Source organism: Caretta caretta, chromosome 1 (genome assembly GCF_965140235.1).
Source record: "Caretta caretta isolate rCarCar2 chromosome 1, rCarCar1.hap1, whole genome shotgun sequence".
In the NCBI taxonomy this organism is placed as follows: domain Eukaryota; kingdom Metazoa; phylum Chordata; order Testudines; family Cheloniidae; genus Caretta; species Caretta caretta.
The window spans coordinates 63,264,154-63,278,350 of record NC_134206.1 but is presented as its reverse complement, the minus strand read 5'-3'; the positions used below and the strand labels follow the sequence as shown (position 1 = coordinate 63,278,350).

General features: G+C 39.8%; 1 protein-coding gene across 4 annotated transcripts in view; it reads left to right on the top strand.

Annotated features, from left to right (window-relative positions):
• The window catches only part of DGKH (diacylglycerol kinase eta), a 265,194-nt gene that overhangs the window by 138,926 nt on the left and 112,071 nt on the right, over positions 1–14,197 (top strand). For all 4 annotated transcript variants that reach the window (XM_075128739.1, XM_075128731.1, XM_075128734.1 and 1 more), the window contains exons 3-4: positions 4,361–4,471; positions 6,019–6,099. In XM_075128739.1, the coding sequence (XP_074984840.1) occupies positions 4,361–4,471; positions 6,019–6,099 (192 nt within the window). The remainder of the gene's footprint in view (positions 1–4,360; positions 4,472–6,018; positions 6,100–14,197) is intronic.

Here is a 14,197-nt window from a genome sequence, read left to right as displayed (position 1 = left end):
GTGCCCATTAACTGGATGCTTCTGCCAAATTACAGCAGTGAAGTAGTTAACAATATTGACAGTTGTTTCCATTATGCTTCAGAGTTAATATTCTGCTGAGGTGAATGGGTCAGTTCATGCCTCTTTGATGTTTTCTTGTCTGCAGACTCAGGGAGACATTATTACTGCTTTGGTTTCTGCTCCATTTGTAACTGAAGGTTTTCCTCTCAACACTGGGGGTTAGAAATATGATCTATGTGTGACCCAAGGACCTCTGGATGCCAGCTGGCAGATTGATTGGCAGGGAGTTCATCAAAAGAATGTCATGTAAGGTCTCTAATGAAAGCCTGTATCACACTGGTCATCATAATCATTGCAAAACATATGTAGTTATGTATATACACTGAAAATTATGTTCTTAAGGTCTGTGACTAGAGGCTGATCACCAGAAAGGTGAAAAGCACGTTTTCTTTCAGGCAAGAAATGTGTGTCTATTTGTCTGTTTATGTGTAAATTAAGGACTGTATGGTTCAAAATGAGCATCTATTCACAGTGTGAGCCAACTGCTAATGAAAGACTGTGAAATCTTCAAAGAGAGGACATTTAGAGGAAGAAGTGAGCCAGTAAGGACAATGAACTTTGGGGGAAATACTTAAGAGGTATGGAGGCATACCCTTATTCCTTTAATCTGTGAGGCCAAGCTGCCAGCGGGCTTGATTTTATGAGAAGGGATCTCAGCCAAACTGGTTGAAAATGCTGGGGAAAGTCCTTGGGGTAAGCTATATTGTAGGAAATTAGGCAGTGTCTTGTTAATTAAGTTTAGGTTCTAGAAAGCATGTTATGATTTTGTTTTATGCTTTACCATTTGTTTCCAATATTCTTACTTTCTATCATTTGAATCACCATTCTTTGATGATAAACTATGGTCATGTCTACACTTACTAGTGAAGACGCTACTCCACTTCCCCAAGAGGTGGATCCTGAGCTGAACCTTGTAAATGGAAGGGTGCAGTTCTTTGGGAGTAGTGTATCTGAGAGTTCTGTGTGCGTTCTGTGGAACAGGCTGAGCGGTCCAGAGGGACCCTCAGAGGACTCAGTGGTTGGTGCTTACCTATTGCTAACCTTTGCAGAGAGAATTAGGCCTGGAAGGTCAGGCTTGTCTTGCCAGAGGCTGATGCTTTCAGACAGCTGATCCACAGCAGGCACAGACAAGACTTCCTGATGCTAAGGACAAGTGGTGGGGAGGTTCCTCATAACCCTAGGAAGTGTCACACTATAAAGGTTAGATTTTGGACCAAAATAGGGGCACAATCAGAATTTTCCTGAGGAGGGGGCCCAGGTAATCTGCCAAGTAGCAGAGATCACTACCAAAAGTGTATGGGGATAAAAGTCTGTATTTGTACATGTTACACAAAATATTAAAGCCCGTATGTTCCAGGATTGCACCACACTGACCTGTGGGACTTGCTAATCAACATACAACCGAGAGCTGCACACCTCTGTGAATGCAATGATCCCAATTTACTTTTCAGCAGCATCCCATTTTGTGCATGCATTGGGTTCCAGGAGGCACCCACATATGTATGTTGTTTCCTCCCTTCTCATTGCTGCACAGCACATGTATGTCTTTGCCGAGCCATGACCTCTTCTTCTGAAGCATGTCTGGAAGCAGAAGAGTTTGAGGAGGTAGCCTGAAGAGAGGGCAACCAGGGTTCTGAAAAACAGGGAGCTAGGGTTGGGGGCTGGAGCCACAGGAAAAGCTGCTGCCCCTTCTCCAGGCCATGCTGTTTGCTGACAGCTTCAGTTACTACTTTTTCCCCATCTCCCAGGACTGCTCCCAGGTGAGAGAGACCAGCCAAGACCTCTCCGTCTCCCACCGGAGCGACCTATCGTTAAGGCTAAGATTTTGTCACAAATATTTTTAATAAAAGTCATGGGCAATAATGAAAAATTCACAGAAGCTCGTGACCTGTCTTTGACTTTTACTAAAAATATCCATGACAAAATGGGGAGCCTGGGTAGCAGTGGGCAGGCTCGAAGCTCCAGGGTCCCCCTCCGCTGGTGGTTCGGAGCTGCAGGGCTTCCACCTGCTGCCCGTGGTAGCCGGGAGTGGTGGGGGGCTCCTGCTGCCTGCGGTGGCATGGGTACCCCACAGCTCCCTGCCTCCGCAGGCAGCAGGGGACCCTGCAGCTCCCAGCTTGCGCTGGCTGAAGTCACGGAGGCCTTTGACTTCTGTGACCTCCATTACTAAATCATAGCTTTATTTATCACCTTTTGCCAATGAAGTGGGGGCTGGGCTTATTGCATCCTTGGAGCAAAGTTCTGTAGCAAGGGTTGGATTCTGTACCAGTGGAACTGGATGATGGAAGTGCTCTGCCCTCAGTAGAGTATGTCTGTTGATGAAAGCATTTACACTGTACACGAATGAAAGTACATTACCTGGCTATTTTAAATTAATAAGAATATTTATTATCAGGATCTGTTGTAATAGCTTCATATGGAAAAATATGCTATAGCAGTTAAATGTGTTTTCACCTCCAACTTCAGAAGGGTTTTTTTGGTTGAGAAAACAACTTTCTCATAGTTTAAAATGGTAGTTTAAAAGATTTGTCATAGAGTTTTGATTCATAAGCCGTTTACGATTCCAGAGCCATTTAATGGACAACAATCCCCTGGTTACATTAAACAGGTTGGAGTGTTTGTGGAATATTATTAGTGCTCTAAAAGGGAGAGAGAAAGCCGTGATAATGCCTGTTTTTGTAGAAATGGCATGAAGGAATTAATTTAATCTTCAGGAAAACTGTGTGTTTTTTAAAGTCTAGAAAAATAGGCCAACAGATTTATGTTCTTTCTATAGACTTTAAATTCATGTATCTCCTTCATGAAGAAGGTTTTTAGTGTACATTCTTATCTTCCCATAATGTATGCCATGTATATCATAACATACATTTAGATGTTTCCACTTTCAGGATAATATGAAGATAAATGCCAATGCCCATTATATATTTGAAGAGGGAATTAGGACCATTGAATACAGAAATTGTATTGTATGGAACTGATTTGTATATTATTCTCACTTTTGCATATACATAAATCATATGCACCTAATTCATGTGCACCATGAAAATTTCAAAGAGGGAAACAAAACACAAGTACAGTATGGCTATAACAAACAAAACCAAAACTGGTGTGTGTGCCTATGACTACTGTTGACTGAATTGCTAACAAATAAAATCCATTACATCACATGAAAATATTTTATCTTTGTTAGGTATATTTGGGGGCATTTTAGTAGGAAAAAACCATTAAAGAATTTAGTATAGTAGCCATGCTATGGATATATTTAACAATTATTTCACGTTCATAAATGTGAAATAGTGAAACAAAAAGGTATATTTTCCTTTTTACTGTGAATGTATTATGTTAAAGTTAAGAAGAATTGACATCCATTGAAAGAAGATGGTGTCATGCCCTTTTTTCAGGGTTTGATTAAGCTTATAAGAGGTCCAGATCAACTTATAAGTGACCTTTGCATCATGTTGTCTAGAAATTGCACTGTACAATGACATCTGCATCATGACATAATACAAAATGGAAATACCATGCTTCAGAGGCTGCTTTAGAGCAGAGAATCCAGATCCATATGTATCTGCTTTTCCCTTTTAATAGTGTAGTTCAAAAGAGAAAATTGGGTATTTAAGACACTCCGTGATATAGGCCACTGTGCAGAACTATATTATACCATTGAGTTATAAAAACTCCTCCTATGAAAAGTACATGGGGAGTGCTTAAAAATCAATGGTGTGATGAGGCCCACAGATACTACCAAAACATTTCTAAACACATTAATTTATTGTGCTCTTGACACTATTCTTCCAAGTTTGAGTTTGTCTTCTTTTCCATTTTAATAGTTAGAAAAAAAGGGTAGCAAGAGTACAGATGCCACAGAGTACGATCTGCATGAGCTTGTATGGCATAGATAACTAATATTTTTTTTCAGAATTGTGCAACTGCCAATCATTGCTCACTACAATATTGTGCTTTTGGAATTATAGAAGTAATACAATTAAATAGCAATTTAATCTCCAGAATAATTATTGGCATTTTCAGTGTATATCTCTACTGCTTTTTGAATGCGTACACAGAAGTAACCTTTTGCCAGTATTCGCATTGTTAAAAATAATTGTGCATAGTTTGATTGTCAAATGATAGAATCAATCATCATCTCATGCGTGAATACAAATAAAAAACAATGAATATCTTTGTGCAGAACAGAAAATTGTTTACAAGGGTCTAAGAATTTTTTTTTATATAGTATATTTAGATACTTGGATATTTTTACTGGGTCTGATGTATTTAAATATTTTTTTCTTGTTTTCAGACAAGTATAAAGGAAGGGTTACTATTGAAGCAAACAAGTTCTTTTCAGCGGTGGAAAAAACGTTATTTCAAACTTCGAGGCCGTACCCTTTACTATGCCAAGGATTCAAAGGTAAGGATGTATAATACTAAGAGCGAATGCCTTATGCTTGTAACACCAATTGTTTCTTAGGTTTATTAAAATTAGACCATCAATTTTAAAATAACAGTGATTGTTTTCACAGTCAATTTGCTATTTATAAAGATTAGTATACAAAATTAACTTGCAAAAGAAGACATGTTACATACACCTCTGAGTTTTCTGTATTGTGGTTTGTTTCTGTTCTTTTACCCTTTTTAAACAAATTAGTCAAATAACGTTAATAAGCTGATTTCTGTTTTTTTTGCTTAGGAAAATAAATTTTAAAAAGGAAAAAAACATTGATATTGTTCAAATGTTAAACCTCAAAGTTCAAGTTTTTATGATTATGCTAAATACTGCTAGTCAGGAGTTATCCCTTGAAATGAATTTTCAATGGAAAATGAAGTTCTGAAAAACTGAAATTTTCAGTGGGAAAATTTCATTTTCAGAAATTACTCTCCTTCCTGTCAGGGAAAATCTAAATGAAATATTTCATTTCAGGTCAGTTTGATCCAGATGGAAATGTTTCAGTTTGTTGAACTGAACGGAAACATTTAATTTCAAATCAGTTTATCATTAAGCTGCTTCTTCATGAGCCCCCATGGTGCCTTCTGGGAGTGGTAGTTCAGGTGCTTCAGGCCCTCATTTGCTCCTATTGATTGACCCACTACATTTCCCATGATGCACTACAATCTCCCCTGCGACTCAGCTGCATGGTGCGTCAAAGGTATCAAAGGTCACATAGGTAAGAATGAGGGCATGAGTCACCCACGCTAGGCACACTTGTACAGTTGCTGCCCTGAAGAACTGACAACCTTAATTAACAAGACAGACAAGAGGTTGGAAAATGGCAGGATCATCCACATATTACAGGTGGGAAACTGAGGCAGATCTGGGAATTAAATGCAGATCCCCTGCCATCCCAGTCATACCTGCCTCAACTGCAGGACCATGCTTAGTTTCAACTCCCTGCCATGAGTTGAGTGTGTGTGTGTGGGATGACCAGGGGGGAGGGGGGGGTGTCTTTCTTTTTTACTCTTTTTCCCCACAGGAAGGGAGAAGAGACACATGACTGGAATTGTTTTACTCTTCATCAATGAGTCTCAGTGAGCCAACAGAACCCATTTAACCCTTTCCCAGCAGACTTAACACTGGCTAACAGGCTGCGATGTTTAAAGTAAACTCTGACAGACTGTTATATGTATTTATCTTCTTTGATTCTATTTTGGCTTCCTTAAGTGGCCCTTCAAGGCTGAATATAATATTGTACATTTTCTCAAAGGTATTTTTAAAGTGAAGATTACTTTTTTGACTGGGATAAAATTCATTTTCAGCCCGCTTATGTTTTTGAATTTTCCTACTGATCAGATTGTTACATGGCTCCCTTTGAAAGGCGAAATTAGAAAGATTTATCTGCTTAGTAATTTTTCTACTTATTTAATTTGATTCCTAAAACAGTAATGTGGAAGTGAAAGTGCAGTAGGGTAAGTGTGCTTAAAAGTGGTATTTAATGTGTTTGTGTTATTTTCTGTTCACAGTCTCTAATATTTGATGAAGTTGACCTGTCAGATGCCAGTGTAGCTGAATCGAGCACAAAAAATGTCAACAACAGCTTCACGGTATGGTGCCATTATCATAGCTGTAGCCTTGAAAGCTATAAAAAGACACTAACTAAGACAATCAAGAATGTTCTCAATAAAATTGTTTCTCATTTTCCTTTATTTGGAAGTGTATTGATGAAATAGCCTGTAGTGTCATGACAACATTATATTAACTGTTGATAATTCTGAACCCAGTTTCATGCTCATCTTTTAGTATATTTAACATTTGTTTCATAAAATGCTGATACAGAACATTAAAAAATAGTGAAGGTGAATATCAACTGTCCTTATTATCAGTCATCTTTATTTTATGCTGTAGTTTATCTTTTAATGTGTCATATTCTTTTAAGTTAAATTTCCTGCATGATTATCACTAAATGTTATTTTAATTCCCTATTCTTAAATTGATAATTCTGATCCTCAACTGTATTAAAATAATTGGGTTTTTTGCTGACCATATTATTCTTAGTTGGTTTCAACCTCGCTGTCTTTGTATTTATACCTTATTTATACAGTGGCATATGAATGAGGGGATTACAAGTTTATATAAATCCATATCGGCGTTTTACACAAAAACCTAGAATTTTGTCATCTTTTCACGCTTCTAAGGGAAGGCTGAATGTTTTGTAATTGTTTTAAATTATTTCATTATGGGAAATAGGTGATACAGATCAGTCTGTCATGTCCATTCCTCTCCCTCTTCCCCCCAGAAGTGGTGAGGTTTTGTGAACATTCTTAACTCTCATGGAAAGGTGTTTTATAGCCAAGGACTAGCTGCCAAGAAGACTCTGGGTGACATCCTGCTCCATGAAATCAATGGAAAGTTTACCATTGACTTCAATGGTACTAGGATTTCATCTTCTTATCAGAAACTCCCACTCTCAATCTAACTATTAACATTTCCATTTTTCCTGAGGATTTTAGTTGTCACAGGTGATCATGGTCACATAGTAAGAGTCAATTTCCAAGGAAGTCCAGTGCCAGCTTGATGAAAGCTTCGCTGATGAAGACTCCAGGGGCTTGCTCATTCTGGTGTTTGATGAGTAGCTAAAGTGATCAGAGCAAGTGTGCTTTCATCAGCGTAGGTTGGAGGTCAGGTTGTTGCACTGACTAAAGTTTCTTTAACATTTATAATTTCCTTCCCAGAAACAGTGATTTTCAGTAACGAAGTTTGGAGGATCAAATCCACATCTGGCAGGATAGTATGAGATCTTTTGGCTAGGGGAAGGTAGAAAAAGGCCCCCTTTTTTTTTGGTGCTTTTGCTATTTGGGTGTCTATTGTCAGTGAAGAGTCCAGAAAGCCCTCTTGGCTGCAAGCCACTCTGATGACAGTGGGACAGATGCCCTCTAGTGAGGGTGATGGAATGTTAGCTATTTTTTCATAGTCATTTTCATTACCTATTTGAAATTCTGCTTCCATCTTGCCTGGTTTTAGATTTAGACAAGAACTATTTATCATTCCAGCATTGGGATAGCCGAGGAATGATGATGAAGTGTAGTCTACCCGTGTGAGAAGAGGTTCCAAGTTTTTTTGTATCCTAACTCTACTTGGACTTTTGAACAGGGGGAAATGGAAGCTGCCTCACTAATATCAGACCTTTATTCAGGAAAATTACTTTATCATTTTGCAAATGACTCTTAATTCTGTTAGACATTGAGGAGTTTTCTCCAAGATGTGACAGTGTGACACTAATCAGTTGGAGCATTTGAGGGGTCTTGTGGGGGAATTATTTTCCATTGGCTTAAGTGGATATATTTAGTAGGAATCTTTCTACATTTAATTATTATGGTTCCACAGGCAGGTTCAAATTAATATGAAACACCTCAGGACAACAAATATAATTACTAATAGGGATCTTTTTCAAGTTTTGACAATGTAGCTTTTATCTTCAGTGTCTATCACTGTCTTGCTTTTTATTAAAAAAGTACATTAACTAACTTCAAAACATTTTTAAAATGCATATAAATATTAACCACATTTATTTTCAGTCATTGATCTACAGGTGTATGTAAAATGCTATGGTTACTGCAAATCCACCTGGCTTAGTGCAATCATATGAAATGCACAGGCATCAGGTGGTATAGCATCTATTTTTAGTCCTAATTGATGTTTGGAAAATTTTAGTTCCGATATCACCTGCCTTTACAGGCGTGACTGAAAGATGGTTAACAGTAGGGTATGAATTTTAGCTCTGAGCTGTTAAGTTGTATTTCTAACCCTTCCTGCACATGCCCACAAAACCATAAATGCTCACTTCCTTTATCTCTTCTAAATCATCAAGTAATGGGAAAAACTTCAGTGGTTTAGTTCTGCTGCCTAGTCTCTTCTGTGGGTAATAAAGGAAATAATGAAACCATATTTTGGACCATTGTCCCTGCTAGGAATATATGAATTGCCACACTAGATCAGACCTATGGTCCAGTATCCTGCCTCTGACGGTAGCCACCACCACATGCTTCAAAGGAAGGTGCAAGAAACTTTACAGTAGGTAGATATGGGATAATCTGCTCCTTATGGAAGTCTTGTCCTTACCCTACGTTGTTAGAAATTGGCTTAATTCCTGAAGCACAAGATTTTATATCCCTTATAATTTTTTTTGTTATTTATTATTCTGGATATTCTTGTTATCCAAATAGGTGTCTAGCTTCCAATCTACTTTCTCTAAGTGCACCACATATTATTTTCTATTTCTGTCACTTCCCCTCTCATTTACCTACTTCCTAAGGTAATCATTCCTAGTCTTTCTTTCAGGTGAGAGGTTTCCCATGCCCCTATGCATTCTCACCAGTCATCTCTGACCGCTTCAAATTCTGCAATATAATTTTTGAGGTGGGGGTAACCACTACTGCACATAGTACTCCAGATGAGGGGAAACCATTGATTTATATAATGGGATTATAATGTTTTCCTTATTATTTTCTCTCCCATTCTTTATGCATCCTAACATTTTGTTTTTTTGACAGCAACTGCACATTATGCAGAGGTCCTCTTTGAACTGTTCAGTGATGCCCCAGTGAGGTCCCTTTCCTGAGTTGATACAGTTAATTTAGATCCCTGTAAGGTGTATGAATATTTAAAAATTTCCCTCCATTGTGCGTTATTTTGCATTTATCAACAGTGTACTTCATCTGTTATCATGTTATCCATTCACCTAGCTTGTTTAAGTCCCTCTGAAGTTCCTCAGTTTTCCCTGGGCTTGAATACTCAAAATAATTTGTCATCTGAAAATGTAGCCACCTTACTTCCTGATCCACTTTTCAGATTGTTAGTAAAGATATTAAACAACACCAACACTAGTACAGAACCTTGAGGCACCCAGCTGTTATAAGCTTTTGCTGTGATGAAAGCTCACCATTTATTCCTGCTCCTTTGTTTTCTGTCTCTTAGGCAGATTTTGATCCTTGACAATACTTTGTCTCTCATCTTATGACTACTTAGTTACTTTAGTAGTGTCTTCTGCAAGACTTTGTCAAAGGCCTTTTGAAAGCTAATAGATTATAGTATCATAGAAGTTTAGGACTGGAAGGGACCTTAGTAGGTCATCTAGTCCAATCCCTGCACTCAAGGCAGGACTATGTAATAACTAGACTGTTCCTGAAAGGTATTTGTCTAACTTGTTCTTAAAAACCTCTAATGACAGAGTTTCCACAACATCCCTACACAATTTGTTTTAATGCTTAACTACTCTGACAGTTAGGAAGTTTTTCCTAATGTCCAACCTAAATGTTCCTTGCTGCAATTTAAGCCCTTTGCTTCTTTCCCTATCCTCGGGGGTTAAGGAGAACTACTTTTCCCCTTCCTCCTTGTAACAACTTTTTATGCACTTGAAACTGTTATCATATCCCCCCTCAGTCTTCTCTTCTTCAAGCTAAACAAATCTGTTTTTTTCAATCTTGCCTCATAGGTCATGTTTTCTGGACCTTTAATAATTTTTGTTGCTCTCCTCTGGACTTTTTCCAATTTGTCCACATCTTTTCTGAAATGTAGCGCCCAGAACTGGATGCAATACCCCACCTGAGGCCTTATCAGCGTGGAGTAGAGTGGAAGAATAACTTCATATGTCTGGCTTTCAATATTCCTGCTAATAGATCGAGAATGATGTTCACTTTTTTTGTAACAGTGTTACACTGTTGACTCATATTTAGCTTGTGATCCATTATGACCCCCAGATCCCTTTCTGCAGTACTCTTTCCTAGGTAGTCATTTCCCATTTTGTATATGTGCAACTGATTGTTCCTTCCTAAGGGTATGTCTTCACTACCCGCCGGATCAGTGGGCAGCCATCGATCCAGCAGGGAATGATTTATCGTGTCTAGTCTAGACGCGATAAATCGACCCCTGAGCGCTCTCCCATTGACTCCTGTACTCCAGTGCCGCGAGAGGCGCAGGCAGAGTCGACAGGGGAGCAGCAGCAGTCGACTCACCACGGTGGAGACACCACAGTAAGTTGATCTAAGTACATCGACTTCAGCTACGTTATTCATGTAGCTGAAGTTGCGTAACTTACATCGATCCCCCCACCCCTCCAGTGTAGACCAGAGCTAAGTGTAGTTCTTTGCTTTGGTCCTTATTGAATTTCATCCTATTTACTTCAGAACATTTCTCCAGTTTGTCTGAATTTTGAATTTTAATCCTATCCTCCAAAGTACTTGCAAACCCTCCCCACCCTTTTGCTCCCTCACAGATTGGTATCATCTGCAAACTGTACAAGTGAACCCTGTCAAAGAAAACTGTTAAGTTGGTTTCACATGATTTGTTCATGACAAATCCATGCTGACTGTTAGTTATCACCTTATTATCTTCTAGGTGTTTGCACATTGATTGCTGAATTATTTGCTATATTATTTTTCCAGGTACTGAAATTAAGCTTGACTGGTCTGTAATTCTCTGGGTTGTCCTTATTCCCCTTTTTATAGGTTGGCAGTATATTTATCCTCTTCCAGTTCTCTGGAATCTTTCCCTTCTTCCACAAGTTTTCAAAGATAATCACTAATGGCTCAGTCAGCTCCTTGAGTACTCTAGGATGTATTTCATCAGGCACAGACATCTAGAATATATCTAACTTGTTTAAGTAATTTTTAACTTGTTTTTTCCTCATTTTCTACCTCATTTTCACTGGTGTTCAGTATGTTAGACACCCAGTCACTTCTAACCTTTTTTGGTGAAAACTGAAGCAAAAAAGTCAGTTAGCACTTCTGTCATTTCCATGTTTTTTGTTATCTTTCCCCCGTCATTGAGTAAGGGCCTTACCCTGTCCTTGGTGTTCCTCTTGTTTCTAATGTGTTTGTAGAATGTTTTCTTGTTATCTTTTATGTCTCTAGTTAGTTTGCTCTCATTTTGTGCCTTGGCCTTTCTAATTTTGTCCCAACATGCTTGTGGTGGTTGTTTATATTCATCCTTCATAATTTAACCTAGTTTCCACTTTTTTCAGGACTCTTTTTCAGTTTCAGATTAATGAAAATCTCCAGGTTAAGCCAGGGTGTTCTCTTGCCATACTTCCAATCTTTCCTACGCAGTGGGGATAGTTTGTTCTTGTCTAATAATGTCTCTTTGAAAAACTGCCAACTGTCTCACTGTTTTTCCCCTGAAATTTCCCCCATGGGATCTTACCTACCAACTCCCTGAGTTTGCTAAAGGCTGCCTTCTTGAAATCCATGATCTTTGTGCTGCTGCTTCCCCTTCTACCATTCCTTAGAATCATGAACTCTACCATTTCATGATCACTTTCACCCTAGCTTCCTTCCACTTTCAAATTTTCAACCAGTTCCTCCCTATTTGTCAAAAATCAAATCCAGAACAGCCTCTCTCCTAGTTGCTTTCTCCACCTTCTGAAATAAAAAATTGACTCCAATGTATTCCAAGAATTTGTTGACTAATCTGTCAACTGATTTCTCTTTTATCCAGTAGTTTAACATGTTCAAAGAATTCTAATAGGTTAGTGAGGTGTGATATTCTTTTGCAGAAGCTGTGCTGGTTAGATCCTTTCGTACTATGATCTTTAAGGTGTTTTGTTCTATTTTTAATGAGAAAGATCATAAGAAACGGTCATACTGGGGCAGACCAAAGGTCCATCTAGCCCAGTATCCTGTCTTCCAACAGTGACCAATACCAGTTGCTTCAGAGGGAATGAACAGAAAGAATAGATAGTCAACAAGTGATCCCTCTCCTGTTGTCCACTCAGTATAACTGAGTGCAAGAGTTGCTAAACTATCTTTTCCCTGCCAACAGCTGGAAACTAGAAGAGTTTTTTTCTCTGGAGAGATTAGAAGCATTTCATCACTTCCTTAGTTTTGGGTACTACAGGTGTCTGTCCTTTTGATTTCAGGTTTCATAAATCAGAGCCCAAGACCATTACCTCCAGTTTAGAAGATGTCTGTTTTGGTACAAAATGCCGTTTACTTTCTCTGTGGATAATTTTACATCAAAATTATTACTGTTATCCCCTTTGGCCCAGTTGATTAGCCAGTATTCAGAGCCTTGTGGGTTGTTTCTATTAGAAGGAGATATTAATGAGAGTCAGGTATTTCTTTGATGAAATCCTGTTTATTTACAAAGAATGTCCATAAATCCTGTTTCCCTGAACACAATAGGAATCAAACAGCAGGAGACAGTTTCTTTCCTCACAATTCCAAGCCAGCACACAGCTTAAAAAGCTCTCTTTAGGCTTTTTTCTCAGGGCCGTTCTCTTAGTGCTCATTCTGGCTGTCTCCTGGACTTTCTGCTGTTTCTCGCACAGACATAGTTTCATCCCATTTTTGGTTTGTAATAAGGCCCCCCCAGCAAACCCCTCGGAATTCATGGCCCAGCCACTGCGCAAGTTAGCATGCAATCTAGTCCTTTGGTGGTGGTTTTCTATTGTTCCAGTTATCTCTAAACAAAGACTCATTTAACTTTTCCCTAATTTAGCCTGAATGGAAGGTGGCTACCATGACCAACAGCCTCAGTGAACGGTGTGACTGCCCAGCACAACATTGTCATCTTCACTACTGGCTGCATTCCCTTCACCGTCATTGTCCATGTTATTCTATCATCAACTTGTAACTATGTCATTGCTTCTTCTGTTCATCTGCACCATTCATCGTGCTTTTGTTGCTTTGGCCTCTGTGTGTTAAATTGCTAGATAACTGAGTTTGCAATTCCAGTCGATTATTCCATGATGAAGAGCTCAGTGTTCTGCTGTGTCTTCATGCTAAATATATAGAGCAAATTTTCTTAAGTGCGGTGCACCTGCAGTTCCCACTGACTCCAAGGGGATTAGTGAGTAGCCAACACTTGTGAAAATCCATTTAACCCCAAAACCCCACCGCTCAAGAAAAGCCAAAAAAATGTGGGACCTGTGTTTTGTTCTAAAACCTTAATTATTAGATCTTTCATTATGGTCTGTAGGAATACTCTGAAGTGCCTTTACCTGCCATTTGTTTTCTTTGTGAAAATATCTTTTGACTAGATTTCTATGTATAGCAGGGATGGGCAAACTTTTTGGCCCGAGGGCCACATCTGGGGATGGAAATTGTATTGTGGGCCATGAATGCTCACAAAATTGGGGGTTGGGTGCTGGGGTGGGGCCAGAAATGAGGAGTTCAGAGTGCAGAAGGGGGCTCTGGGCTGGGGCAAGTGGTTGGGGTGCAGGTGGTGGGGGAGTGAGGGCTCCAGCTGGGGGTGCAGGCTCTGGAGTGCAGGCGGAGGCTGGGACTGAGGGGTTTGGAGGGCAGCATGGGGATCAGGGCTGGGGCAGTGGGTTGGGGCGCGGGAAGGGGTCAGGGGTGCAGGTTCTGGGCAGCGCTTACCTCAAGCAGCGCCCAGAAGCAGCGGTATGTCCCCCCTCTGGCTCCTATGTGGAGGCATGGCTAGGCGGCATTGTGTGTTGCCCCATCTGCAGGCACCGCCCCCGCAGCTCCCATTGGCTAAGGTTGTCAGCTAATGGGAGCCACATGGAGCCGCACAAGCCCCCGACCCCGCTCCTTGGCTGGAGCACCGGAGTGGGGTAAGCCCCGGACCCGGCTCCCCAGCAAGAGCTCGAGGGCTTGATTAAAATGTCTGAAGGGCTGGATGTGGCCCCCGGGCTGTAGTTTGCTCACCCCTGATGTATAGTCTCTGCTGAAATTCCTTTCAAGG